Raw genomic sequence first — 26,168 nt, forward strand, 5'->3', positions numbered from 1 at the left:
AACCGCATCATCAGATTCAGCCTACACGATAGAAGTCAAAATACAGTCTCACCACATTTTGTGGACGCTAAAATTGATAAAGGAATGTCTAAAATACACTCACAAATTTACCCATCGCTCCTAGCTAAAATTTAGTACTCTGTGAACATTGTTAACACTGAGTAGTAAATTTTCACTAGGAGCGATGGGTATGACGAACTTTTTACGCTGGGAGTATACTTTAGATATTACTTCATTAAATTTAACACCCACAAAATGTGGTGACACTGTACTTTGCTTTTTAACATGTAGGCTGCACCCGATGATGCGGCTTTAGGCAGCGAGGCGGTTGTCTTTTAATAGACAACAATTTCACCAACTGTTAGAGGAATTCTTCTTAACATCAACACTATTTGTCTCAGTTCCCATTAAGTTATAGAATTCTTGACCGAGAGAAAGCCTGCCAACAGTCGTTTACTGCATTTTCTTTGCCTTCAGTTTTCAATTTTTACTTGCAAAAGATCGTCGGATTATAATTCAACCAGTCTGTGCTTTTTCTTTTCTTCTTTGTACTGATTTTTATTCCTGTAGCGTACTCAGCTTTGTGGAGGGAGGAACTTCATGCACAGCATCGCGCAGCAGGTGTGAATGTCGCTCCCGTATGAGGTCACGACGAAAATAGCTATTCCGCTAGAGCAGGGAGTTGTTGCGCGTCCTGTCTGTATTCCGCACCTGTAACCCTATTCTCCGTGGCTCCATTTCTGATGACATTGGATTCTGGATATCCTGGAACTGGCTTCAAACATATTACATTTTACATAGACGCTATTCACACAACTACACAACCAAATCGTACTGCTAGATTTGGGGTGTATTTTCGAGTACGTTAGACAAACAGTTTAGATGTTTTCCACGCCAGCATTAACGACAAACTTTAGATGTTTTCCACGTCAGCATTAACATTCGTAGAACGTAAAAGGAGAGGTGTAGTTCTGACAGTATTCAGCGCGATCATTCTGACAATGTTTCTACAGCGTAGCTATTTCATTGGGTTTACTATTCTAAAAGTTATCTTTGACACAGGTAATACTGAAAGACATCTACATTTCAGTGAATATACTTCAGCAGTCATTGGTCTTCTTTTGTTTAAGCACTGATTCATTCTATTCTGAACAGTTATTTATTTTTTTGTAAGTTCCCATTAAACAGCGCAGAAAGCAACAAGATCCTGTGGAAGCACTTTCCGTGGTCTGTGGGAACTAGTTCCTAAATACATTGGTTCAAATGGCTCTGAGCACTATGGGACTCAATGTCTGAGGTCATTAGTCCCCTAGAACTTAGAACTAGTTAAACCTAACTAACCTAAGGACATCACACACATCCATTCCCGAGGCAGGATTCGAACCTGCGACCGTAGCGGTCTCGCGGTTCCAGGCTGCAGCGCCTAGAACCGCAGGGCCACTTCGGCCGGCTGGCCTAAATACATTAAAACTTGACTTTAGTATACAGAGAGTCTTTCAAAAACATTCAAAAGATTCGTTTATACATCACAAGACTATATCTCTTACATAAACGGAAATACAAACTTGGAATGAATTTTAACATGGGCGTAGGAAAACAAAGTTTGTTTTTTCGAAAGAACCAAGCAATTTTAGAAGGATACATCTTTTACATGTATGTATATACAGCCTCTGGCTACTTCTTACAATTACGTCTTATATCAAAGTTTTCATTTAACCGTTCACAAGCGTTCAGTGTTTCCTCAACACGATGCACTACAAGCATCCAGACCACTGGTAAGTAACCGGCTACTCGCGGGCTGGATCCTGTCCGCGACTGATTTCAATCAGACCCGAGGATAAATTTCGTGGGAGAGAAGGCGTAACAGAAAATGTTTGCCAAAGCGAGGATACAATTCGGTTGAAGCTAGTTTTATAATTAACAGAAAGAAGGCCAAATTGATACTTTTGCTGGAGGTGAGTTCGTGAATGAATGGCTCTTGGGCACTGCAGAAGTACTATGTGCCGATAGAGAAAAAGAGTCTGAACAAAGAAGTTTATCGGGAAGAATAGTTGTTAGGCGAATTAGTATGATGGTTGACGAAATTAACAAATATTCTCTTCAATAATGCTATGTATATATTCTGTATTGGTATGTTGGCTTCTAAAAGTCGAGGGCCGTAAATTGATATTCGTGGCATGGCTGGCTCTGAGCACTATGGGACTCAACTTATGAGGTCATCAGTCCCATAGATCTTAGAACTACTTAAACCTAACTAACCTAAGGACAGCAAGCACATCAATGCCCGAGGCATTGACCGTTGCGGTCGCGCGGTTCCAGACTGTAGCGCCTAGAACCGCTCGGCCACCCCGGCCGGCATTCGTGGCGTGCACTACACATTAAGTAATGACTAATTTATTGTGGGGGCTTAAACCATTTTAACCCTTATCTGTAAAGATGGTCCAAGACTGAAACCGGTTAATATTTGGGTTAAAAAAAAAAAGCAGCTGATGGTTCAAATATGCATTTCATACATTGCAAAAAGTTGTGTGATCGTGCTTCCATATTTGAAGCATTTGCGATCGCCTTGAATGAGAGCACTGATTTGTCAGACACAGCAAAATTAATAATTTTTTTTCGTGGTGTGAATATAGCGGATACCACAGAAGAATTATTAGCATTATGGCCGTTAAAAGGAAACACTACGGGTGAAGGTACTGTTGAAGTAAATATATCACCTGAACCTTAAATCTGAAGTGGTGTTAACGAGCTGGAATTAGTTCTGAAGGAACACTTACTATGGTCGGTTAACGAAAAGATTTTATTGGCGTACTACATAAAAAATCTAATGAAATAAGAATTGAAGAGCCAGTTTACAGTTCTTCACTGCATTATTAACCAAAGAGGTGTATATGCGACCCGTCAACTTAAGTATGCGGAACAGATCCACGGGCCAGGAAAGGTTTCTCACGCCTTATCTACACTTCTGCTTGTGTTTCTGGAGCTACTTCATCTTGTTTTCTACGCAGCGGCGCAGTTCATCCAAAGTTGTTGTAAATGGAGGCACACAGGCAGAGTCTTTCACAAATCTTCACAAGAAAGAAATCACGTACCGCGAAATCAGGCGACCTTGGAGACGACTGGAGCAGTGCGGGGTCCGAATGGCTGGAGGAGGTCCTGTGGGTGTGTCCTCAACGTAAATCACGCAGAACCCTGGTAACTAAGTTGCCTCTAATGAAACGGAGAAGGTGAAACTCGAGCCACATGGATAGGAAACGTGCGAGCGGCGGATCTGTCTGCTCTAGATAGAACCTGCCAAAAATCACATGAATTCATAATTTCCAACAGGCACCAAGTTTGACAATTCTTGATCAGAAAAGACAACCTCCAGTGTTTACTGTTTTCCGCACTTTCTAACTCATGAGCTTTTTATTATCATATTTTGTGCCCAGTAATCGACGTCTGAAATGAGGACAGACTTTGGCCAGTCGTGAAGGACAGTCTGGAGCACGTTATATGGCGAGGAGAGTTTCGGTCAGTTAGGACAGCACAGGCTTGAAGCAATAATGCATGGACAGCTTTCAGACAGGACACAGGACGACTACAGAGAAACAGGAGAAGAAAGAGAGAGAGAGAGAGAGAGAGAGAGAGAGAGAGAGAGGGGGGGGGGGAGAATAGACTTTCTGGTGGTTTCTGTTCAGCTCTGGATTCATGGCTCTGTTTGTGCAGCTCTGTGCTGACATGTTCATCGTGAAGATTAACGTGGAAATTTGGCATGAGATTACTTTAAGCTACTCTAGTTGCGTGATACCAGTTACGGAGAGGTAAAGCCCGACTCTGCGCAGCTTAGCGTTTTAAACCAGTGTAACAGTTGGTGGGATTCAACATGCTTTGTACTGTGACATATTCAGTCTCCATTCACGTTGGCCATAAATGTGTTTCTTAATAACACCTTCGAATCGTAGGCAAAATGGATAAATCACATTCTCATTCATTCAAATATGTTTGATAATTTCGAAGGATTCTTCAACAATTTATGGGTAAATTCTTTATTATGTGCTGGCTTAGAATGCCACGTGGTTCATGTACAAGTTATTGTATTCTTCCTTGTATAGGATGGGCAAAAAAAGGGGCCCGGAGAACAGAGTTACAGGGTATAAAGAAACACAGCAGAGGAAACGAAATGCACAACGAACCTGACTAGAGCAGATGTTGAAGGTGACCACCATTCTCATCTCTTGGCACACTTTTGAGTCCTGGTCAGCAAGCTACTGGAGGCGAATCTAATCTTGAGTACTGGAATGTTCTGCTGCAGTTCTTCAAGACTATTACGGTTGTTTTGATACACAAAGTAATCGCAGACTGACAGATCAGGTGACCTACTTGGCCAGCTATGACCGCAACCAGACTAACGGCTGCTAACAACATGAAAATTGTGTAAATATGCTTCAAGGTTCGGCTATCTCTATGGGCAGTTACTTCATAATGTTGGAAGTAGCTGTAGCTCATTTCCTCGTCCGTTAAAGCTGCCACAAATGGTTTCAAAATGTTGGCAATATAACGTGCCGAAAACAGGGTCTGATGAAAGCAGATTGGACCAATAATGGGGCGTGCTTACACTGCACACCAAACTCAAATCTTCTGATCATGCACGGGTGTTTAGAAGAAGTTTTGCGGATTCTTCACTGCCCAGAATCAGTGATTCTGTGAGTTGACGAACCACTCATGTCAAACAAGGCTTCATCGGATATAAAGAATAGATCTACGTCCAATCAAATCCATTCACTGCTATCTGAGTGAACAGTCAGTCAGATCAATGATTTGACTGCTGGTTTTAGTGCATGAAAAACAAACCCTCAGAAGGGATGCATGCTCAACTCGGGGTGAAGTATCTGTCCTCATGGTCGATGTGATATTCCGGTCTCTTGCGACAGGTGGTGGTGGTGGTTAGTGTTTAACGTCCCGTCGACAACGAGGTCATTAGAGACGGAGCGTAAGCTCGGGTTAGGGAGGGATTGGGAAGGAAATCGGCCGTGCCCTTTCAAAGGAACCATCCCTGCATTTGCCTGAAACGATCTAGGGAAATCACGGAAAACCTAAATCAGGATGGCCGGAGACGGGATTGAACCGTCGTCCTCCCGAATGCGAGTCCAGTGTGCTAACCACTGCACCACCTCGCTCGGTTCTTGCGACAGGAATCGTGTTGATTTGGTAGGACTGAAGCATTTTCTGGTGAACTGCAGCCACATTTTCTGTTGTGCTGGTACAATTCGGTTTGTTTCTTGACTTGTTCAAAACAGGTCCTGTCTGAGCCATTTTAGGACTAAGCGTTGCATGGCACTCTTTTCTGTAACTATGACACCATTAAACTTCTCAGTAAACATTTGACTACACCGTTTCTACGACTTTGTTGTCACGGAACTTCCGACAACGATCACCCACTGCTCCAACATGAGCACCACCCTTCCCTTTGAACTGCTCCACTCACACTGACACATTCCGTACTATGTTCTGAACGGGTGTGGATCACGTGACGGGCTTTCACGCGGTGTGCGTGTCACGGGGTGTGATTATAGGCATACTTTCACGTCTGAGCGTATTCACTCGTCCGGGATACTTTTATTTGGCCCAACCTGTACTATGAGTTGTGTCCGAAGTTGAAATAATCTTTAATACAATATCTCCGCACTTATTTAGCTTTCTTTGCCACTTTTAAATTCGTTGTTGAAACGTAACGATTCTACGTAACATGTCATACAGTTGTGTACCTTGCAGTTAAGCTGAAGTAGAGATTTTTCTTCGATCATGTGCTTTCAAGAAAACTTGAGTATTCCTATGAGACGCTTTCACAGTCAGCATTATTTCGTTGAGCAGCAAAACTACTTCCAGCTTATCTGCAAGAAACTTCCTTGCGGGATCCTCATCTTCGTAGTAGTCGACGATAGCTCAGGCTCTAATAACTGTGTTATTATTGTACTACATATAAATTCAAGATTTGTGTGGAAAAATGCTAAAACTCCAGTCTGAAATAATCAAAACACTGCCCTAACTAAGACTTCTCTATGACTATCCTCTTCAAAAACATTCAGACAGCATTTAATTAAAATTTCGTGGGTCAATAACTATCATGTGATAAGAGTGTATTTCAAATAGGGCACTGTTCTGTGGACAATGTTCTATGCAATCAACATTACGAAGACAGGGGAACCTTATAACATTAACTTTTAGTTTCGATGCCTGAGCTGAAATCCACCCAACTTCATAATTTCGTTAAAGTACATGGTACAATTTTATGAAATCGGGTGAAGATTTTTGAAAAATACCGTTTTAAATTATGGCTTGGCTGCTTGTCAGATGTAGTATCAGAGCGGTGATAAATTTTCATACTGATTTTGATTGTGATACTAGTGCCATCATACGACGTCTTTGCATCAGCGAAGAACGTTGATGTTTGAATAGAACCTTCCTCATTCTAAGGCGCATCTGAGTATGGATAAAAGCTACAAGACATTCACTGCTTTTCCAGAAAACATTTGCCACACTTTCAGTTTGAAATATTGCTTCGCAGCTCTCAGTGAATGCTATCAGGTCAACTCTCATCATCCGACTTTTTCGATAAGAAAGATTCAAAAAGTAAGTTAAACATTATTTTGGCTTCCAAGATAACTGTTATACAATGATGCACCACACATCAAAGCGACGCAGATACATTACACACTACTGGCCATTAAAATTGCTACACCACGAAGATGACGTGCTACAGACGCGAAGTTTAACCGACAGGAAGAAGATGCTGTGATATGCAAATGATATGATTTTCAGAGCATTCACAAAAGATTGGCGCCGGTGGCGACACCTATAACGTGCTGATATGAGGGAAGTTTATAACAGATTTCTCATACACAAACAGCAGTTGACCGGCGTTGCCTGGTTAAACCTCGTTGTCATGACTCGTGTAAGGGGGAGAAATGCGTACCATCACGTTTCCGACTTTGATAAAGATCGGATTGTAGCCTATCGCGATTGCGGTTTATTGTATCGCGACATTGCTGCTCGCATGGTCGAGATCCAATTACTGTTAGCAGAATGTGGAATCGGTGGGTTCAGGAGGGTAATACGGAACGCCGTGCTGGATCCCAACGGCCTCGTAACACTAGCAGTCGAGATAAAAGGCATCTTACCCGCATGGCTGTAACGGATTGTGCAGCCACGTCTCGACCCCTGAGTCAACAGATGGGGACGTTTGCAAGACAACAACCATCTGCACGAACAGTTCTATGACGATTGCAGTAGCATGGACTATCAGCTCGGACTCCAAAGCTACGGTTACCCTTGACGCTGCATCACAGACAGCAGCGCCTGCGATGGTGTACTCAACGACGCACTTGGGTGCACGAATGGCAAAACGTCATTTTTCGGATGAATCCAGGTACTGTTTACAGTATCATGATGGTCGCATCCGTGTTTGGCGACATCGCGGTGAACGCACATTGCAAGCATGTATTCGTCATCGCCATACTGGCGTATCACCCAACGTGATGGTATGGGGTACCACTGTTTACACGTCTCTGTCTCCTCTTGTTCGCATTGACGACACTTTGAACCGTGGACGTTAGATTTCAGATGTGTTACGACCTGTGGCTCTGCCCTTCATTTGATCCCTGCGAAATCCTACAATTCAGCAGGATAATGCACGACCTCATGTTGGAGGTCGTGTACGGGCCTTTCTGCATACAGAAAATGTTGGATTGCTGCCCTGGCCAGCACATTATGCAGATCTCTCACCAATTGAAAACGTCTGGTCAATGGTGGTCGAGCAATTGGCCCGTCACAATACGCCAATCACAACTCTTGATGAACTGTGGTATCGTGTTGAAGCTGCATGGGCAGCTGTACCTGTACACGTCATCCAAGCTCTGTTTGACTAAATGCCCAGGCATATCAATGCCGTTATTACGGCCAGAGGTGGTTGTTCTGGGTACTGATTTCTCAGGATCTATGCACCCAAATTGTGTGAAAATGTAATCACATGTCAGTTCTATTATAATATATCTGTCCAATGAATACCCGTTTATCATCTGCATATCTTCTTGGTGTAGCAATTTTAATGGCCAGTAGTGTACTTTTTTCAACGTAGTCTTTGTAAACAACCATCTGAACGTTCTAGCGATCGTTCAGTTCTTCGAGGATAGAAATCCACTCCTTGGTCACGGAGCCATTTCAGAGCCTCTCTGTGAGCATCCTCATTGTCAGAAGTCCTGTGACTGTTGCGAAACAGTTCAGCAGTTGCCTGCTCATTGAAGTCTGTGACAGATGACGGTGGTCTCCCCTCACGATCAGCATGACTAACATCTGAGCGTCTTACGTCAAATCAAGATCACTATTTTACTACAGCTGGACGCGGCATTGCTTTTGGTCAATATCCTACATTTCAGCAGGATAATGCACGACCTCATGTTGGAGGTCGTGTACGGGCCTTTCTGCATACAGAAAATGTTGGATTGCTGCCCTGGCCAGCACATTATGCAGATCTCTCACCAATTGAAAACGTCTGGTCAATGGTGGTCGAGCAATTGGCCCGTCACAATACGCCAATCACAACTCTTGATGAACTGTGGTATCGTGTTGAAGCTGCATGGGCAGCTGTACCTGTACACGTCATCCAAGCTCTGTTTGACTAAATGCCCAGGCATATCAATGCCGTTATTACGGCCAGAGGTGGTTGTTCTGGGTACTGATTTCTCAGGATCTATGCACCCAAATTGTGTGAAAATGTAATCACATGTCAGTTCTATTATAATATATCTGTCCAATGAATACCCGTTTATCATCTGCATATCTTCTTGGTGTAGCAATTTTAATGGCCAGTAGTGTACTTTTTTCAACGTAGTCTTTGTAAACAACCATCTGAACGTTCTAGCGATCGTTCAGTTCTTCGAGGATAGAAATCCACTCCTTGGTCACGGAGCCATTTCAGAGCCTCTCTGTGAGCATCCTCATTGTCAGAAGTCCTGTGACTGTTGCGAAACAGTTCAGCAGTTGCCTGCTCATTGAAGTCTGTGACAGATGACGGTGGTCTCCCCTCACGATCAGCATGACTAACATCTGAGCGTCTTACGTCAAATCAAGATCACTATTTTACTACAGCTGGACGCGGCATTGCTTTTGGTCAATATCCTACATTTCAGCAGGATAATGCACGACCTCATGTTGGAGGTCGTGTACGGGCCTTTCTGCATACAGAAAATGTTGGATTGCTGCCCTGGCCAGCACATTATGCAGATCTCTCACCAATTGAAAACGTCTGGTCAATGGTGGTCGAGCAATTGGCCCGTCACAATACGCCAATCACAACTCTTGATGAACTGTGGTATCGTGTTGAAGCTGCATGGGCAGCTGTACCTGTACACGTCATCCAAGCTCTGTTTGACTAAATGCCCAGGCATATCAATGCCGTTATTACGGCCAGAGGTGGTTGTTCTGGGTACTGATTTCTCAGGATCTATGCACCCAAATTGTGTGAAAATGTAATCACATGTCAGTTCTATTATAATATATCTGTCCAATGAATACCCGTTTATCATCTGCATATCTTCTTGGTGTAGCAATTTTAATGGCCAGTAGTGTACTTTTTTCAACGTAGTCTTTGTAAACAACCATCTGAACGTTCTAGCGATCGTTCAGTTCTTCGAGGATAGAAATCCACTCCTTGGTCACGGAGCCATTTCAGAGCCTCTCTGTGAGCATCCTCATTGTCAGAAGTCCTGTGACTGTTGCGAAACAGTTCAGCAGTTGCCTGCTCATTGAAGTCTGTGACAGATGACGGTGGTCTCCCCTCACGATCAGCATGACTAACATCTGAGCGTCTTACGTCAAATCAAGATCACTATTTTACTACAGCTGGACGCGGCATTGCTTTTGGTCAATATCCTACCAGAATTCACGTAAATACGTACGAAATTTAGGCATTTATTCCACAAACATTGCACTGCACCGTGCACGGATTTGGGCTACGTATCTCTCCGACACTGTGACGGATCTGTTATACATACCACAGCAGAACTGAATCCGCAGGAAACCCGGAACCTGTGAGCGAACTGACAATACACCACTCTTGTTGCCTAATGGACTTAGAGTGGCATAACGTGTGTAGCTTACTTCTTGAAGTCATTTCGTGCAATACAATATCAACTATCTTGAATTATGGATTACGTTCAAAGGCAACAGTATTTTATAAATACTCTCTACGAGAAAATGATTAACAAATCAATTAAAAATATACGACGCTTCACGAAGGAATTACACCGAAGTGACAGGAGTTACACGAAAGGAATGGTACTCGCCAGATGTGACGCACATGTTGAGACAAACAAATGATTACAATGCATGTACAGACAAACTAATCATTAAACTAAAATGTAGACTTTCACGACCGGAAATGTCATGTCCATTATAATTATCCGGCTGTTATGCCGTGGTCGGTTGATGAATTCTAAGTCAATTCCCAACAATTGACATAGAATTCATCAACCGACGACGCCATAACAGCCCGGATAGTTATAATGCACAAACTAATCATTATAGTTTGCGAAAAAAATGAATGATTTATTCAAGAGAAAGAGCTTCAGAAATTGAGCAAGTCAATAAACGTTGGTCCACCTCTGGCCCTTATGCAAGCAGTTAATCGGCTTGGCATTGATTGATCGAGTTGTTGGATGTCCTCCTAACAGGATATCGTGCCAAATTCTGTCCAGTTGGTGCGTTAGACCGCCAAACGCTCGAGTTGGTTGGAGGGCCCTGCCCATAATGCTCCAAATGTTCTTAACTGGGAAGAGATTTGGTGAACCTGTTGCCAAAGTGGGGTTTGACAAGCTCGAAGACAAGCAGTAGAAAGCCTCACTGTACGTGACCGGCATTATCTTGCTGAAGTGTAAGCTCAGGATAGTTTGTCCTGAGGAGCAACAAAACGGAGAGCAGAATATCGCCGACATACCGCTGTGCTGTGAGGGCGCAGCGGATAACAACCAAAGCAGTACTGCTACGAAATGAAATGGCGCCCCATGAGTTTTGGCTGTCGGGCTGTATGACTGTCCTCAGTCATATTGATATTCCACCACTGTTCGGGGGGTCGCGAGACACTTATTCGTTGGTCACATCAGTCAGGAACGTCACTGACTGGAGTATAATTGTCTTCAGTAGTGAGTCCCGCTTCAAACTGAGTCCCAATGAGAAGACCCCTTTGGTTGTCATTCGTGGCAACCTAAGTGCATAACGGTACGACGACGACCTTCTAAGCTCTCTTTTGCAGCCCTTCAACGTAAGCCATTCTGGGCTTACATTTCAGCAACAAAATGGCCAACCGCACGCGGGGAGCGTTTCTACTGCTTGTCTTTGTGCTTGTCAAACATTACCTTGGCCAGCAAGGTCACCGGATTTATCTGCAACTGAGAACATTTCGAGCATTGTGGGCAGAGCGTTCCCACAGGCTCGGGATGTTGACTATGTAACGCGTTAATTGGACAGAATTTGGCACCATAACCTTCAGGAGGGTACCCAACAATTCTATCAATCAATGCCAAGCCCCAAGCCGACGAACTGCTTTCATAAGTGTCTGAGACGTACCAACGCGCTGTTGACTTGCTTAGTTTGTGAAGTTTTCTCACTTTAATAAACTGTCAGTTTTTTTTCCTGAAACTGTAATCATTATTTGGCTAAACATGTCTATCAATTTCCTGCCCATTCTGATAATTCCTTGCAGGCAACGGCCTTGTCGCAGTGGATACACCGGTTCCCGTCAGATCACCGAAGTTAAGCGCTGTCGGGCGTGGCCAGCACTTGGACGGGTGACCATCCGGTCCGCCACGAGCTGTTGCCATTTTTCGGGGTGTTCTCAGTCTCGTGATGCCAATTGAGGAGCTACTCGACCGAATAGTACCGGCTCCGGTCAAAGAAAACCATCATAACGACCGGGAGAGCGGTGTGCTGACCCCACGCCCCTCCTATCCCCATCCTCAGCTGAAGATGACATGGCCGTCGGATGGTTCCGATGGGTGGCTTGTGGCCTGAAGACGGAGAGCTCTGATAATTCCTTCGTGGTGCGTTTTTCTTTTTCTTACTGTGTATTTAACAACTAAATAGTGAACAGGAAAGCGTGCCCAGATCGGTAAATAGATTAACGACATACTCGAGAAGAGACGAATATGAGACTGAATTCCGGAAGAGTAAGAAACAGACGGCAGCGCGTACCTTGAATACTTCCCAGGCGGCGCTGAAGGGCAGCACGGCGACTCCGACCAGGAGGTCAGCGACGGCGAGCGAGACGATGAAGAGGTTGGTGACGGAACGCAGCTTGTGCGACAGGAATACGGCGGCCACCACCAGGCAGTTTCCCGCCACCACCATGACGTCGATGATGGCGAGCACGCCCAGCGTGGCCACATTGCGGCCCTCGGTCCACGCGATCTCGGGCTCTTCAGGACACCACTGGGTCTCTAGTGAGCCGTTGCCGGACTCGGCGGCACCGCTGACAGAGTCCATCGCAGATGTAGCCCTCCTCTGCTACAGGTGCTCAAGTCAGAAGCGATGTTCTGGCGTGCCGAACCGAAAGGATCTGTCGAATTCCACACGGCGACCCCTCTAGATCACTTTGGGAACCTCTTCGTGGCCAATAGGTCGTCAGAAAGGTCTTGTTTTGTACCACAGGTGCTTTTGTTCTAATCCTAAGTCGGCTTCTGTAATCACTCAAGTCACACCTCACCTGAATTAACACCCAGCAGGTTACCTAGCTATCATGTAGCAATTATACACGTAGCATGTTCAGCGAAAATATTACTTGAGTGTAGAAATAGTTTTGTATTCTGTCCAAGTGACCTTTGATAAGGAATCAGAGCAGGCTATGTTTCTCAGACATGTTATAATCTTCTTTGGCCTTTATTTAGCACACATAATTAACTAACTACAAAGGTTCAACTGCTGAAACGCATCCATCACAAAAGGAGAAACAAAACGAGGTAATAAGAAAACACCTACAATATAGCTAAACGAAAACTGCAAACCTTGTCAGTGTACGGTGAAGTAACTATGAGATTTGTACGGCGATAGTTGAATACCATGACATTTACTTCCTGAAAGTACTCCTACTTTACTTGATCGCAACGTTCTGGTCAACCAACTGTACCACAACACATTCACGTTGGTGCTACATATTCGCGTCGATCCATCAATGCAAAGAACAAGCATCAGACACAGAAGAACGGTTTCCGTTTGAACTCCAGACTGAAGGGAAGATTCCATTTTTGAGGATCATCTAGTTGCTGTCAGAAGCAGGAACGGTTATCACTGATAAATCTGAAACTAACAGACGATGAAAGTGTTTGCGAGAAAGTATCAGGTTAGGCGAGTCGTCCAGTGTAATAGAGCAGCACACGATAGCCTCAGCAGGTTTCTTCATTCATCGACTCAGCCGATCGTCATGTTTCTTCCTTGGCTGAGCTTCTGACCCAACGATGGGAAATCTATATTTACCGTAACTTCTGATACACCAAAAATAAATAGCTCACAGATGCTGCAGTTTGGAAAACAGAAGTAAACGGTTAAAACCAGAATTCGAACGTTCGTAGCAGTGCGACACTTGTTACGGCGTAGAAATCTCACTGGATGGTTGCCAGACTACTTCCTACGATGGACTGGTGGATCAGTGTAGAATGGCCGCTCTTGGCCCGATGATTGTCTGCGCGTGGTCGTCACGTTACCAAGCTGCCCCGGCCGCTCCGGTACCTGGAACAAGGTACCACAGGTATCAGTCTCGTATATACACTCAGGTATAGAGACACATAGAAAAGTTTAAAAATGAAATAATGAGCGGGGCTGAAGGATGAATTATAGTACTTACATGAGAAAAATATGTTAAACTTTCAAGAATTAAAAGATAAACACCACTGGCTCAAGGAAATACCTGAAGAACCGAAAAAAAAACCTCCAGGACTTATTACATGTAAAATGTTGAAAGTGTAAGGTGAATACTACACGATGACAATTGGTTATCCTGAAAAATCTCTTCGTATAACTGTTAATTTGTTTGTCCTCCTTATGCATCAACTAGCTGTAGAAATTTTTCTACATACCAAACATTACATCGCTTCAAACACAGTGTATTGAGTAATGTCTACATTTATTTGCACTTTCAGTAACGTAAAAATTGAAAGTAAAGCAAAAGTTTTGACTTAAGGTCTCGATACCAGGATCCTCACAGTACCGTTCTGGAATGTTTCCATTTTGCTATCCGCTATCTGGAATCTACGTTACAACTGGTTCATGGCTCGCCCGCTCGCTCCAAAAGTGGCAATTTTTCTAAACGCTTGACCGTCTGGGGCTTCCATTTCTGTCACTCTCATTTCTGGTCAAGCCTTGCATGTATCATAAAAAGCCGCTGGATGGTAGGCTCGTTGTCCTTGTGAGCTGTCTAAGTTGCTAAACACGGGTGCTTCACAGTGCCACTTCCTTAGAACAGAACTCAACAGAACATTGGGAAGCACTCATTTTCGGAAAACGCCTTTTCGGCAGCGGAAGTAGTCAAAAATGGCTCAAATGGCTCTCAGCCCTATGGGACTTAACATCTGAGGCATTCAGTCCCTTAGACTTAGAACTACTTAAACCTAACTAACCTATGGACATCACACACATCCATGCCTGAGGCAGGATTCGAACCTGCGACCGTAGCAGCAGCGCGGTTCCGGACTGAAGCGCCTAGAACAACTCGGTCACAGTGGCCGGCGGGAAGTACTCATTAGCCGTTAATGACGTATGTTGCCCACCATGTCCTTCTCTATGTAATAAAGCTTGGTAGCTTGCCAAATGAGAACAAAATTTACAGCTCCAAAATGAGGTTGTTTGCCTGTAAGTATTGTCATTTCCTTCGACAACAATGTCATAAACGTCAAGTCAGTCCATTGTACACTGAAGAGCCAAAGAAACTGGTACATCTGCCTGATGTCGTGTAGGGCCCCTGCAACCACGCAAAAGTGTCACAACACGACGTGGCATGGACTCGACTAATGTCTGCAGTAGTGCTGAAGGGAATTTACACTATGAATCCTGCAGGGCTGTCCATAACTCCGTAAGAGTACGAGGCGTTGGAGATCTCTTCTGAACAGCATGTTGTAAGGCTCTCCAGATAGGCCCAATAACGTTCATGTCTGGGACGTTCGGTGGCCAGCGGAGGTGTTTAAACTCTGAAGAGTGTTCCTGAAGCCCCCTCTGAAGCAATTCTGGACGCGTGAGCTATCGCATTGTCCTGCTGGAATCGTCTAAATCCGTCGGAATGCACAATGAATGTGAATTGATGCAGGTGATCAGACAGGACGCTTACGTATGTGTCACCTATCAGAGTCATATCTAGATGTATCAGGGGTCCCATATCACTCCAATTCCAAACGCCGCACACCATTACAGAGTCTTCACCAGTTTCAACGGTCTCCTGCTCACATGCAGGGTCTATAGATTTATATGGTTGTCTCCATACCCGTACACGTACATCTGCTCGATACAATTTGAAGTGAGACTCGTCCGACCAGGCAACATGTTTCCAGTCATCAACAGAACAATTTTGACGGGTCCAGGCGAGGCGTAAAGGTTTGTGCCATGCAGTCATCAAGGGTACACGAGTGGGCCTTCAGCTACGAAGGCCCATATCGATGATGTTTCGTTCAATGGGTCACTCGCCGACACTTGTTGAGGCCCAGCGTTGAAATCTGCAGCATTTTGCGGAAGGGTTGCGCTTCTGTCACGTTGAACGATTCTCATCAGTCATCGTTGGTCCCGTTCTTGCAGGATCTTTTTCCGGTCACAGCGATGTCAGAGATTTGATGTTTTACCAGATTATTGATATTAACGGCACGCTCGTGAAATGGTTGTTCGGGAAAGTTCCCACTTCATCGATAGCTCGGAAGGCTGTCTCCCATCTCTCGTGCGCCGACTACAACACCACGTTCAATCTCACTTAAAACTTGATAACCTGCCATTGTAGCAGCAGTAACCGATGTAACAACTGCGCCAGACACTTGTCTTACATAGGCGTTGCAGACCGCAGCAACGTGTTCTGTCTGTTTAAACATCTCTGGATTTGTAAAAGCATGCCTTTACAAGTTTATTTCGCGCTACAGTGTATAATTAACTGAACGTTCAAAAATACTGTACATCGAGCTTTATTGTATGTTACTCTTTGTCAACGGCCATGGTATTGTAGTTCATATGAGTGTATTACATAGTGTTTTAGTTTGTATTTTGGATGTTTCATACAAGACATTTTAAAATTAAATTAAAAATAGAAACTAATAATTGTGGTTTACTTACGCCAAGTATTTACTTACGGTTATATGGTTTTAAAAAATATTTTAACATAAATGTCAAGTCATGTCTCACATCAAAATGACTGGGTTGTTTCAGTAAGTCATTATATTGGTCTTCCTTATCTTTGCAGCTGTTTAATGCAAAACTGTATTTTATGACTGTTGATATTTTGTCTACTTTTATTTTTATTTTAATACAAAATTTGTTTCAAGTTTTAGTCACAGTTGTTATTAGTATGTATGGCGTTATTTCGTCCTCTACGGCGTACATTGTGGCTGGTTGTAAAGGTCTGTGAACAGCAGCCTCTGTTTCAATTAAGCTGTGTGCATGTGAAGGACATGAAATCACATTTGCATTTGCATATGGTGTCTACATGAGTCACTTCTTACAGCATGTTACGTTCTATGGTGGCTTCAGTACTGTGTAATTGTCATGCATATACCGTTTTATGCCTACAGCGATTGATTCCTCTCTATTTAAATATTTGTAGCAATGATGATGGCTATGTGGTAGATGACATGTAGATCTGCAGTAAATTACAGATTGAAACGCGACTGACGGCTGAAAATAAAAGTTTTCACTTCACCTCACAATAGCTGTGTGTAACGGTTCCAATGGAAACCAGCCTGTCGAACAATTATTTCTGTGATCAGATTAGCTCTGTGACGGTGTTGCGTAAAAGGCACCATTAATGGAGCCTCTGTGCTGTCTCAGTTATTTAGTGATGGTTCACAGTTGCTCAAATCTGAAAACTGTGGCAAGTTCCTATAAACTGCACTATAGCTATAAAACATTAACACCGATCAGACTTTGCAAAGAGTTACAATTTTCCAACATTACAAGAATCCGAGATTTGCACAAATATTGCGTGTAAGATAATTACAACTATACTGTTAATGATCTTGGGAGAGAAAGGAAACAACAGAATCGTTATATGATTCATATGATGTCCAACTGCTGTCCCCACTGCTCCTATCTCCATCGACTAGGAAATTACTACATTTGATTTTGTTTCTGCTATTACGGCTTGTTTCTCATTCGATGGTACGATTTCGTTCCACACATGATTAACGATATTCTTCCAGTTCTTCGACGTGTGACAGCCTCGTTCACAAGTCTCTTCGTTTATGGTATCGTAAATATTTTACTTTCGTCCCGCGCCGTCTGCTTACATTTGAGGGAAGTGTGTTCAGTGGTATACTGGAGGCAGTGGTACGTTGGAAGACGTATAACCCCATGGACGTAGTCTTTTCGCAAGGTCTAAAAGTTTCGTTATTCGCACACGCTGTTCGAAGTCAGTGTAATTTTCTCCAGCTCACCAAAATTTCATTTTATCTTGTAAAATATGTTTGTGTCTAATCTTGCTAAATGGCACCGGATGTTATCCACCCTAAAAATTATCGAAGCTGACATTTTTCAGTAAGTAGGTAACGAAAACTAAATTAAATTTCAGGCAGAAGAAATAAAAACTGAGGTTTGCCGACAAGATTGTAATTCCGTTGGAGATACCAAACAAGTTTGAAGAGCAGCAGATTGAAATGGACTCAGTCTTGAACACCGATAGAAGCAAAAAAAAATATGGTAATGGGAATTAGATTAGGAAATGAAAACTTAAAAGTACCAGAGCGCTTTTGTTATTTATAAAGTAAAGTAACTGATGATGACGGAAGTAGAGTGGATATAAATTATAGAATGTCGATGACAAGGAAAGTGTTTTCAAAGGAGTCATTTGTCAACACCGATTGTAGATTTAAGTGTTAGGAAGTCTCTCCTGAAGATGTTTGGCTGGTGTGTAGTCTTGTATGGAAATGAAACGTGGGTAATGAACAGATCAGACAAGAAGAGAAAAGAAGCTTTAGGAATCTGGTGCTACAGAAGAATGATTAGATGGTTAGATCATGTAAATAATGAAGTGGTACTGAGCAGAATTGGAAAAAAGGGAATTTTTGACGCAGCTTGACTAAAAGAAGGGATCGATTGATAGGACATATCCTGGGACACCAAGCAATCATCAGTTTAGAATTTGAGAGAAGCGTGGGGGTAAAAAATGTAGAGGGAGACCAAGAGATGAATACGGTAAGCCGGTTCAAGTGGTTTTAGGTTGCAGTAGTTATTCGGAGATGGAGAGGCCTGCACAGAATAGAGTACCATGGAGATCTGCACCATTCTTCGGAGCGAAAAACATAGTATCTTTTAATGTACTTATGTATAAATGTAATATCCATTTCACCTTTAGAGTCTGTATTTTATGAGAAAATCAACTCCATAGCTAGCACACAGTCGCTAAGCAAATCAACATGAACAGTAACAAAGCGCCAGCCTCCATGACGCCTTAGTTGGTGCACACGAAAAGTATTGTGCGATGCACGCTAATTCCGACATTTTCTCGTCACAGTGTATATATGTTACATTTATACTTCCGTCTCTGAACACTTTTCTCTCTTCAAGTTATTTGTTAAAACAGTGGGAAGGCTTTTATTTCCTGCTAGCAGATTACTTTTCGACAGTGAAGCAATCAGCTTTAGGAATTTATGGTCTGTGAAATACATGTATAACAAGCAAACCTAACGACTATGGCACACTGCAATACATACTAAAAGTTAAAGTCATCTCAAACTGCTCTAAGACTGAGTCATTGTTACGAGTAGTGGCAATTGCAAGATGGATTCTGAGTCAGTTAGCCGGCCGCTGTGGCCGAGCAGTTCTAGGCGCTTCAGTCCGGAACCGCGCTGCTGCTACGGTCGCAGGTTCGAATCCTGCCTCGAGCATGGATGTGTGTGATGTCCTTAGGTTAGTTAGGTTTAAGTAGTTCTAAGTCTAGGGGACTGATGACCGCAGATGTTAAGTCCAATATTGTCTCGAGCCATTTTAAACAGTCGCAAGTGATATCAGGACGAACTGAATACGGATATCAGAAAGAGGTCCACATCGGAAAATGCGCTGTAGGAGGAAAGTTTTGCCTGCACGATTTCGTGCTGTGTCAGACGAGGAATTGTCTCACGGCGGGTATTGTTTCATAGTTGTTATTCCTGAACACTCCGCATATTGTAAACATAAAGATGAAGTTGCTTTTGAAAAACGTTGCGAGGCGTTTCTCTTTGCCTCTGCAGATCTCAGGAGCTTGACGAATGGACTTCGCTAAATTCCGGTTAATGTTTTCCGTCTGCTGCTTGGAAAAGCGTTTCCTCTCTACACCGTAACCTTGCAGGACTTTTCCCGAGGATATAAACCACTAGGTCATCCGTAAGTGGTCTGCCTTTAAGCTACCACATTATTCAATGGGACCTCGAAATTTTGAAACGACTTGCAGTTTTTGTTAAAGAAAGGAAGGAAGATCAGGTCTAAGCATACCGATGACAGGGACATCATTTGAGGCTTGCAAAAGCTCGGGTTTGACAAGGATAGGACACATGATTGGCCTTGCTATTTTCAACCATCCGCCCCGACGTTCACCGAAAGTGATTTGCGTAGCTACTAAGAGCCTAAATCTAGATGGCCCCACAAGGATTTTAATTCCGAGGTTTTCTTGTTTCTGTGGTAACAGTGAGGTTACAACAAAAATACCCTCAGACTTCAAGAAGAATATAATAATTCCAATCCCAAAGAAAGCAGATGTTGACAGATGTGAGAATTACCGAACAATCAGTTTAATAAGCCACAGCTGCAAAATACTAACACGAATTCTTTACAGACGAATGGAAAAACTAGTAGAAGCCGACCTCGGGGAGGATCAGTTTGGATTCCGTAGAAATACTGGAACACGTGAGGCAGAGAAAGCTTTTGACAATGTTGACTGGAATACTCTCTTTCAAATTCTAAAGGTGGCAGCAGTAAAATACAGGGAGCGAAAGGCTATTTACAATTTGTACAGAAACCAGATGGCAGTTATAAGAGTCGATGGACATGAAAGGGAAGCAGTGGTTGGGAAGGGAGTAAGACAGGGTTGTAGCCTCTCCCCGATGTTATTCAATCTGTATATTGAGCAAGCAGTAAAGGAAACAAAAGAAAAATTCGGAGTAGGTATTAAAATCCATGGAGAAGAAATAAAAGCTTTGAGGTTCGCCAATGACATTGTAATTCTGTCAGAGACAGCAAAGGACTTGGAAGAGCAGTTGAACGGAATGGATGGTGTCTTCAAGGGAGGATATAAGATGAACATCAACAAAGGCAAAACGAGGATAATGGAATGTAGTCTAAGTCGGGTGATGCTGAGGGAATTAGATTAGGAAATGAGACACTTAAAGTAGTAAAGGAGTTTTGCTATTTGGGGAGCAAAATAACGTATGATGGTCGAAGTAGAGAGGATATAAAATGTAGACTGGCAATGGCAAGGAAAGCGTTTCTGAAGAAGAGAAATTTGTTAACATCGAGTATAGATTTATGTGCGAGGAAGTCATTTCTGAAAGTATTTGTATGGAGTGTATCCATGTATGGAAGTGAAACATGGACGGTAAATAGTTTGGACAAGAAGAGAATAGAAGCTTTCGAAATGTGGTGCTACAGAAGAATGCTGAAGATTAGATGGGTAGATCACATAACTAATGAGGAAGTATTGAATAGGATCGGGGAGAAGAGAAGTTTGTGGCACAACTTGACCAGAAGAAGGGATCGGTTGGTAGGACATGTTCTGAGGCATCAAGGAATCACCAATTTAGTACTGGAGGGCAGCGTGGAGGGTAAAAATCGTATGGGGAGACCAAGAGATGAATACACTAAGCAGATTCAGAAGGATGTAGGTTGCAGTAGGTACTGGGAGATGAAGAGGCTTGCTCAGGATAGAATAGCATGGAGAGCTGCATCAAACCAGTCTCAGGACTGAAGACCACAACAACAACAACAACAAAAAACATGTAGGTGAGACCATCACTGAATTGTCTACTGTAATTGGGACCAGTCATGTCGAATGTTCATGAGGGAGCAAAATATCTTCGGCATATGAAATGTAGGTTACCTAAATTGAGACGTGAATATATAATTTTTTGATTTATTACTGGGCTCTTTGGAAACTACTTTTTTGAAACCAAAGACATAGTTCACCCACGCAGAATTGCCTGAGTGTCTGGAAACAAATCACTTGGAATTCGCAAGTATGAGTACACAATACTTTAAGAAGTTAGTCGTTGGCTAAACATAGATAAATTCTCCATGAAGGTTGAAACATCAGAAGTGGCAACCGCTCCAGAAAAGAGGCCTAGTGAAAATGTACTCACATCATCTCATAATCTGCTTTTATGGGAAACTTTCCAAATATATTCGCTGCCCTAAGACTTTACGAGTAAATCTCGAGCTTTGATATTAACAAGAAAAAATTATGTTGTTCCTTTGTATTGAAATTTTCAATTTTGTGTAGGTAATAATAGTTCTTATTAAGATTTACTTGAATGATATCTATTTTTAGTGCAAATATCCAGTCCTAGCACGCAAAGAAAAGCTACGGTACCGGCAAGACAAAAGCTAAAAGAGTAACACGGTTTCCTACTGTGAAGAGTGGAATGTCTTGCGTTCAGTAAATGATTAGTTTTGTGATCCATCAACACGAGTCAAATGCAGATGTATCCAGTTGATAAGTTGTTACAAAGCCAGACGGTGAATGTACGAAGAAGGTAAGATAATATTGAAAGAGAAGAGCCCTTATGGAATCACATAACTGCTCTTGTCTCTCATCATCCTGACGAAAAAGGAAGATAAAGTGCACGCGATTTCCTTTCCGTGTTAAAGTGGCAAAGTTTTAAGAGGCATCCTCCTAAAAGCCCCGAGAACGAGAAAAGTTTTTATTGCGAGATCTTTCATTCCGTGATGACGTCGGAAATGGAGGGCGAAGGTTTCGTCATGTCCGTGTTCTTGGGTAGCAGGTGTTGCAATATTCAGAAAAAGTAGAAAACCAGTGGAGCACGTGCGAGGAGTCATCAACTGCCCGTAATTTCCATTTTTGGTAATAGTTATAGCTGCTGATTCTACACTATGCGATGAATTTTCAGCTAAATTAAGATTCTATAGTGAAACGCAATGGATTTATATGATAAAATATCAAGTTTGGTGCAAAGTTTCGTTTAAAACACACAGAGCCACGTGCTCTGCTGTTAGTGGAAATCACATTCCTCTAAAAGTTAGGGTGCTCTATCATGAAAAACGAGAAAATTAGATTTTATTAACACACACCAGATACCGCAAAAATATTGAAATGACAGAACATTCTGGTGCGCAGTTTTTAAGAAAACTCACAAGCGCACGAAGCAACTGGAAAAAACAGAGCAGTCTGTACGAGAAATTAATGTATAGTTTGTGCAAAACGTATTGAACGAGTGCTCCATAGTTCTGATTCCACAGAAACCAGTAGCAGTCGGTCGACTTCTTTCACGTGTGTTTTGTTCAAAATGTTCAAATGTGTGTGAATTCCTAAGGGACCAAACTGCTGAGGTCATCGGTCCCGAGACTTACGCACTAGTTAAAGTAACTTAAGTCTAAGGACAACACACACACCCATGCCCGAGGGCGGACTCGAACCACCTGCGGGAGAGGCCGCACCGTTAGTGACATGGCTCCTCTAACCGCACGGCCACTCCGCGCGACCACGTGTGTTTTGTATCCAGCCGCTGCCAACTTTGGCAATCTAACAATACAGAACCGTAACTACAATCGTAGTTCCGTACTTTACCAAACCAATAAGCAAACGCGTAGCGTCCGAAATGGGTGAGGAAAGCGCAGATTGTTCCACCTGCACCCCCAATCTGCCCCCAGCTCTCACTGTGCTGGGCTTCGGCAGACGAAAGTTCCTTGTTCCAATCCCCACACCTCGTGAAAACTCTGTCAGGTCGCCCTGATCGCCCTGAACGAACTATACTGTAAGCATAGTAAATCTGCACAAAATTATCCCAAGCAAATCATCGTCACTGCGTTTCGCTTCTGTCATCTTTACTGGACGCTTTAGAACATGTTCGAAAGAACAGTCACTGCGCATTCATATAACTGATTCACTTCAATGGGCAATGAATACATAATCTTCAGGGCCGATGCACATTTACTTTCGACCTTCTATGGGGATCTAATATTAGCGTGCATGAAGGAGATGGATTGGGATTACGAATAGTTGGCACAAGGTGGCTGGGAAAGTGCAGAGATAGTCTAAGCATTTTCCATAAACACCATACCCGGATGGCCCATTGGTTATAGCAACTTCTAGTAAGCCGGAGATACTGAGTTCGAGTCCGGGCCTGGCACACATTTTCGCTCCTCACCGCTGATTCCGCATGAAGTCCCGATGCACCTGATATGGGTTGTTCCTTCCCTTTCCTTCCCTTTCCTTCCTCCCCCACCCTCCTCCTCCATCTGAAGACAGAACTGCCACTTCTGCAGTCATCGGAAAGGCTACACCACTCATTACTATGCTCAGTGTGTGATACGCTATCCCAGCAATCAATCCCATGAATACAACTGACTGCTCGGTGCAGGAGAAATATTTGTAGTAAAATGCCAACATGAACGCATTAATAAAAGATCATTTTCGCCACGGGTAAGTCCCAGTTTATCTTCAAAAGTTAGAGCCGTGTGTTTTAACTTTGTAAGAAAGCGGAGTCCGCTATCGTCAGTCGACCACCCGAGGATAGAGTGCAATCGGAAAGAGCAATCCTGTGCGGTCCGTTTACTGACTTATGGCGGACGCACAGATCCAAAGGGTGATTCATGTACAAACTCTAGGGAGTGATCGATGAGAGGATACGGACCAAAAAAGTGTCTATTTAACTTAAATCCGGAAATGCATGGTTTTCATGCTAGAGACCATTTATTCAAATGTTAAAATGTATATGAATTCCTAAGGGACCAAACTGCTGAGGTCATCGGCCCTAGACGTACATACTACATAAACTAACTTACGCTAAGAAGAACACACACATCCATGCCCGAGGGGGTACTCGAACCTCTGGCGGGAGCGGCCGCTCAATCCGTGACATGGTGCCTCTAACCGCACAATTACTCCGCGTGGCGACCATTTATTCAATCACACTCGATTACAGAGAGTGCTGTGTAATGCGCGCTGCACCATGCAGTCACGATAACAGTATGCGTTGTTTTCTCCTAGAGGGTGGTACGTCATGCTTTAGCGCCCACTCCTGCCATAGTAATTCACTTCTCTTGCCCACTCACCTTGCAGTGGATGAGATACAGCGTCGTAAACAATGGTTCCGTATTCTAATGGAGAGCTTGCCTACATGTTGTCTACTTACGGAAAGGAAAAGTTTGGGAATTTGTGGTAAGTTCCTATGGGACAAAACTGCTGAGGTCATCTGTCCCTAGGCTTACACACTACTTAATCTAACCTAAACTAACTTACGCTAAGGATAACACACACACACACCCCAAGGGAGGACTCGAACCTCCGACGGGGGCAGCCGCGCGAACCGTGGCAAGGCGCCTTAGACCACTCTGCTACCCGCTCGGCTTACGGAAAGGTAAGTTGCAACGGGTGGAGGTCAGCAAGGCTGTTTCAGAATCATACCCACCGACAACAACCACAGAATGTAATGTTTGCAACAGTGTTCCTCCGTTTGTCTGAGACAGGTTCGTTTCAGAAAGCAGGAAATCTTGAAATACGTACCCGAAATGTTCGGACTTCATGCTTGTAAGAAAATGTGATTAACACTACGGAAGACGACAGCCGTGTCAGTACCAGGCAGTTGGCTCGCCAGTACGGGGTAAGACAGACTACCCTCATCACTTACAGCCTCTGCCGAGTTCTCTGAGCACTATGGGACATAACTTCTGAGGTCATCAGTCCCCTAGAACTTAGATCTACTTGAACCTAACTAACCTAAGGACATCACACACAGCCAAGCCCGAGGCAGGATTCGAACCTGCGACCGTATCAGTCCTGACTGAAGCGCCTAGAACCGCTCGGCCACACCGGCCGGCACCTTCCACATTGGGAGCAGTTTTGTCACTGGTTTCTTTATCAGGCAGTCACGATTCAGAGATTTGTGTCATCTATCCTATTCACAGATAATGCCACCTTTACACTCAGTGGTATCTTCAGCTTTCATAGATGTCATCTTTCGGATAATATGCAGAACCACCATGGTATGGGGAGAGCGAATCCTCAGCATCTGTGCAACCGGAAAGTGTGGGCCGGGATAATTGACGACCGTATTTTGGGACCATTCTTCCTTTCAGGTCAGCCAACAGGCTGGAACTCTCGGCGTTTCTTGCAAGTGACTTTGCCTCCCCTGCTGGAAGAAGTGCCATTGATGGTTCGAAAACTAATGCGACTGCTGTATGATGGTGCTCGAGTCCACTTTTCCGTTAATGTTCAGACGCATCTCTTTTCAGTTGTTCTTCCCTGGTCGGTGGACCGGAGGTCCAGTTATATGGCCTGCTCGTTCACAAGGTCTCAACCCGTGCGCTTTCTGGTTGTAGGGCCAACTCAGAAGTATTGTGTACGCAGGTCCCGTTCCAGATGTGAAGACACTGGAGCAGCTTATTCATGCTGCCTATGACACTGTTCGGATGCAGCCTGGCCGACGTGAACGTCTGAGGCAGAACATGCTATGGCGCGTACACGAAGGGGTTGAGGCGCATGGAAACCATTTTCAGCAAATAATGTAACTGTAGCTTCATGGAACATTGCGTATTAGACCGCAGTTTATGTAACAATGTACTATTGAACAAATGAAGTCTCGCATGGAAACCACGCATTTCCAAACATAAATTCATTGGACCTTTTTCTGTTCCGTATCCTCCCATCTATCAATCGCTTGAGTTAAAACACGGTAGAGGAAAACATCCAGTAAAAGAATTTTCATGTGGAGCTGCGATGGCACAGCGTAATAGACACGAAAGTAATCAGAGAA

At 43.5% G+C, this 26,168-nt stretch overlaps 1 protein-coding gene, 1 non-coding gene and 1 pseudogene across 2 annotated transcripts in view; 1 reads left to right on the forward strand and 2 right to left on the reverse strand.

Annotated features, from left to right (window-relative positions):
• Nucleotides 1-661: 661 nt before the first annotated feature.
• LOC124789006 (octopamine receptor Oamb-like) overlaps nucleotides 662-26,168 on the reverse strand; it is a 215,803-nt gene continuing 190,296 nt past the window's right edge. The window contains exons 2-3 of the mRNA XM_047256292.1: nucleotides 12,226-13,755; nucleotides 662-775 (exon numbers count right to left, since the gene is read on the reverse strand). Coding sequence (XP_047112248.1) covers nucleotides 662-775; nucleotides 12,226-12,516 — 405 coding nt within the window. The 5' untranslated portion in view covers nucleotides 12,517-13,755. The remainder of the gene's footprint in view (nucleotides 776-12,225; nucleotides 13,756-26,168) is intronic.
• Trnaa-cgc lies at nucleotides 5,087-5,159 on the reverse strand. Its single transcript has one exon. It is a non-coding gene; the product is annotated as a tRNA-Ala (tRNA).
• Nucleotides 11,737-11,854, forward strand: LOC124790870 (annotated as a pseudogene).

The sequence above is a fragment of the Schistocerca piceifrons genome, chromosome 3 (assembly GCF_021461385.2).
Source record: "Schistocerca piceifrons isolate TAMUIC-IGC-003096 chromosome 3, iqSchPice1.1, whole genome shotgun sequence".
In the NCBI taxonomy this organism is placed as follows: domain Eukaryota; kingdom Metazoa; phylum Arthropoda; class Insecta; order Orthoptera; family Acrididae; genus Schistocerca; species Schistocerca piceifrons.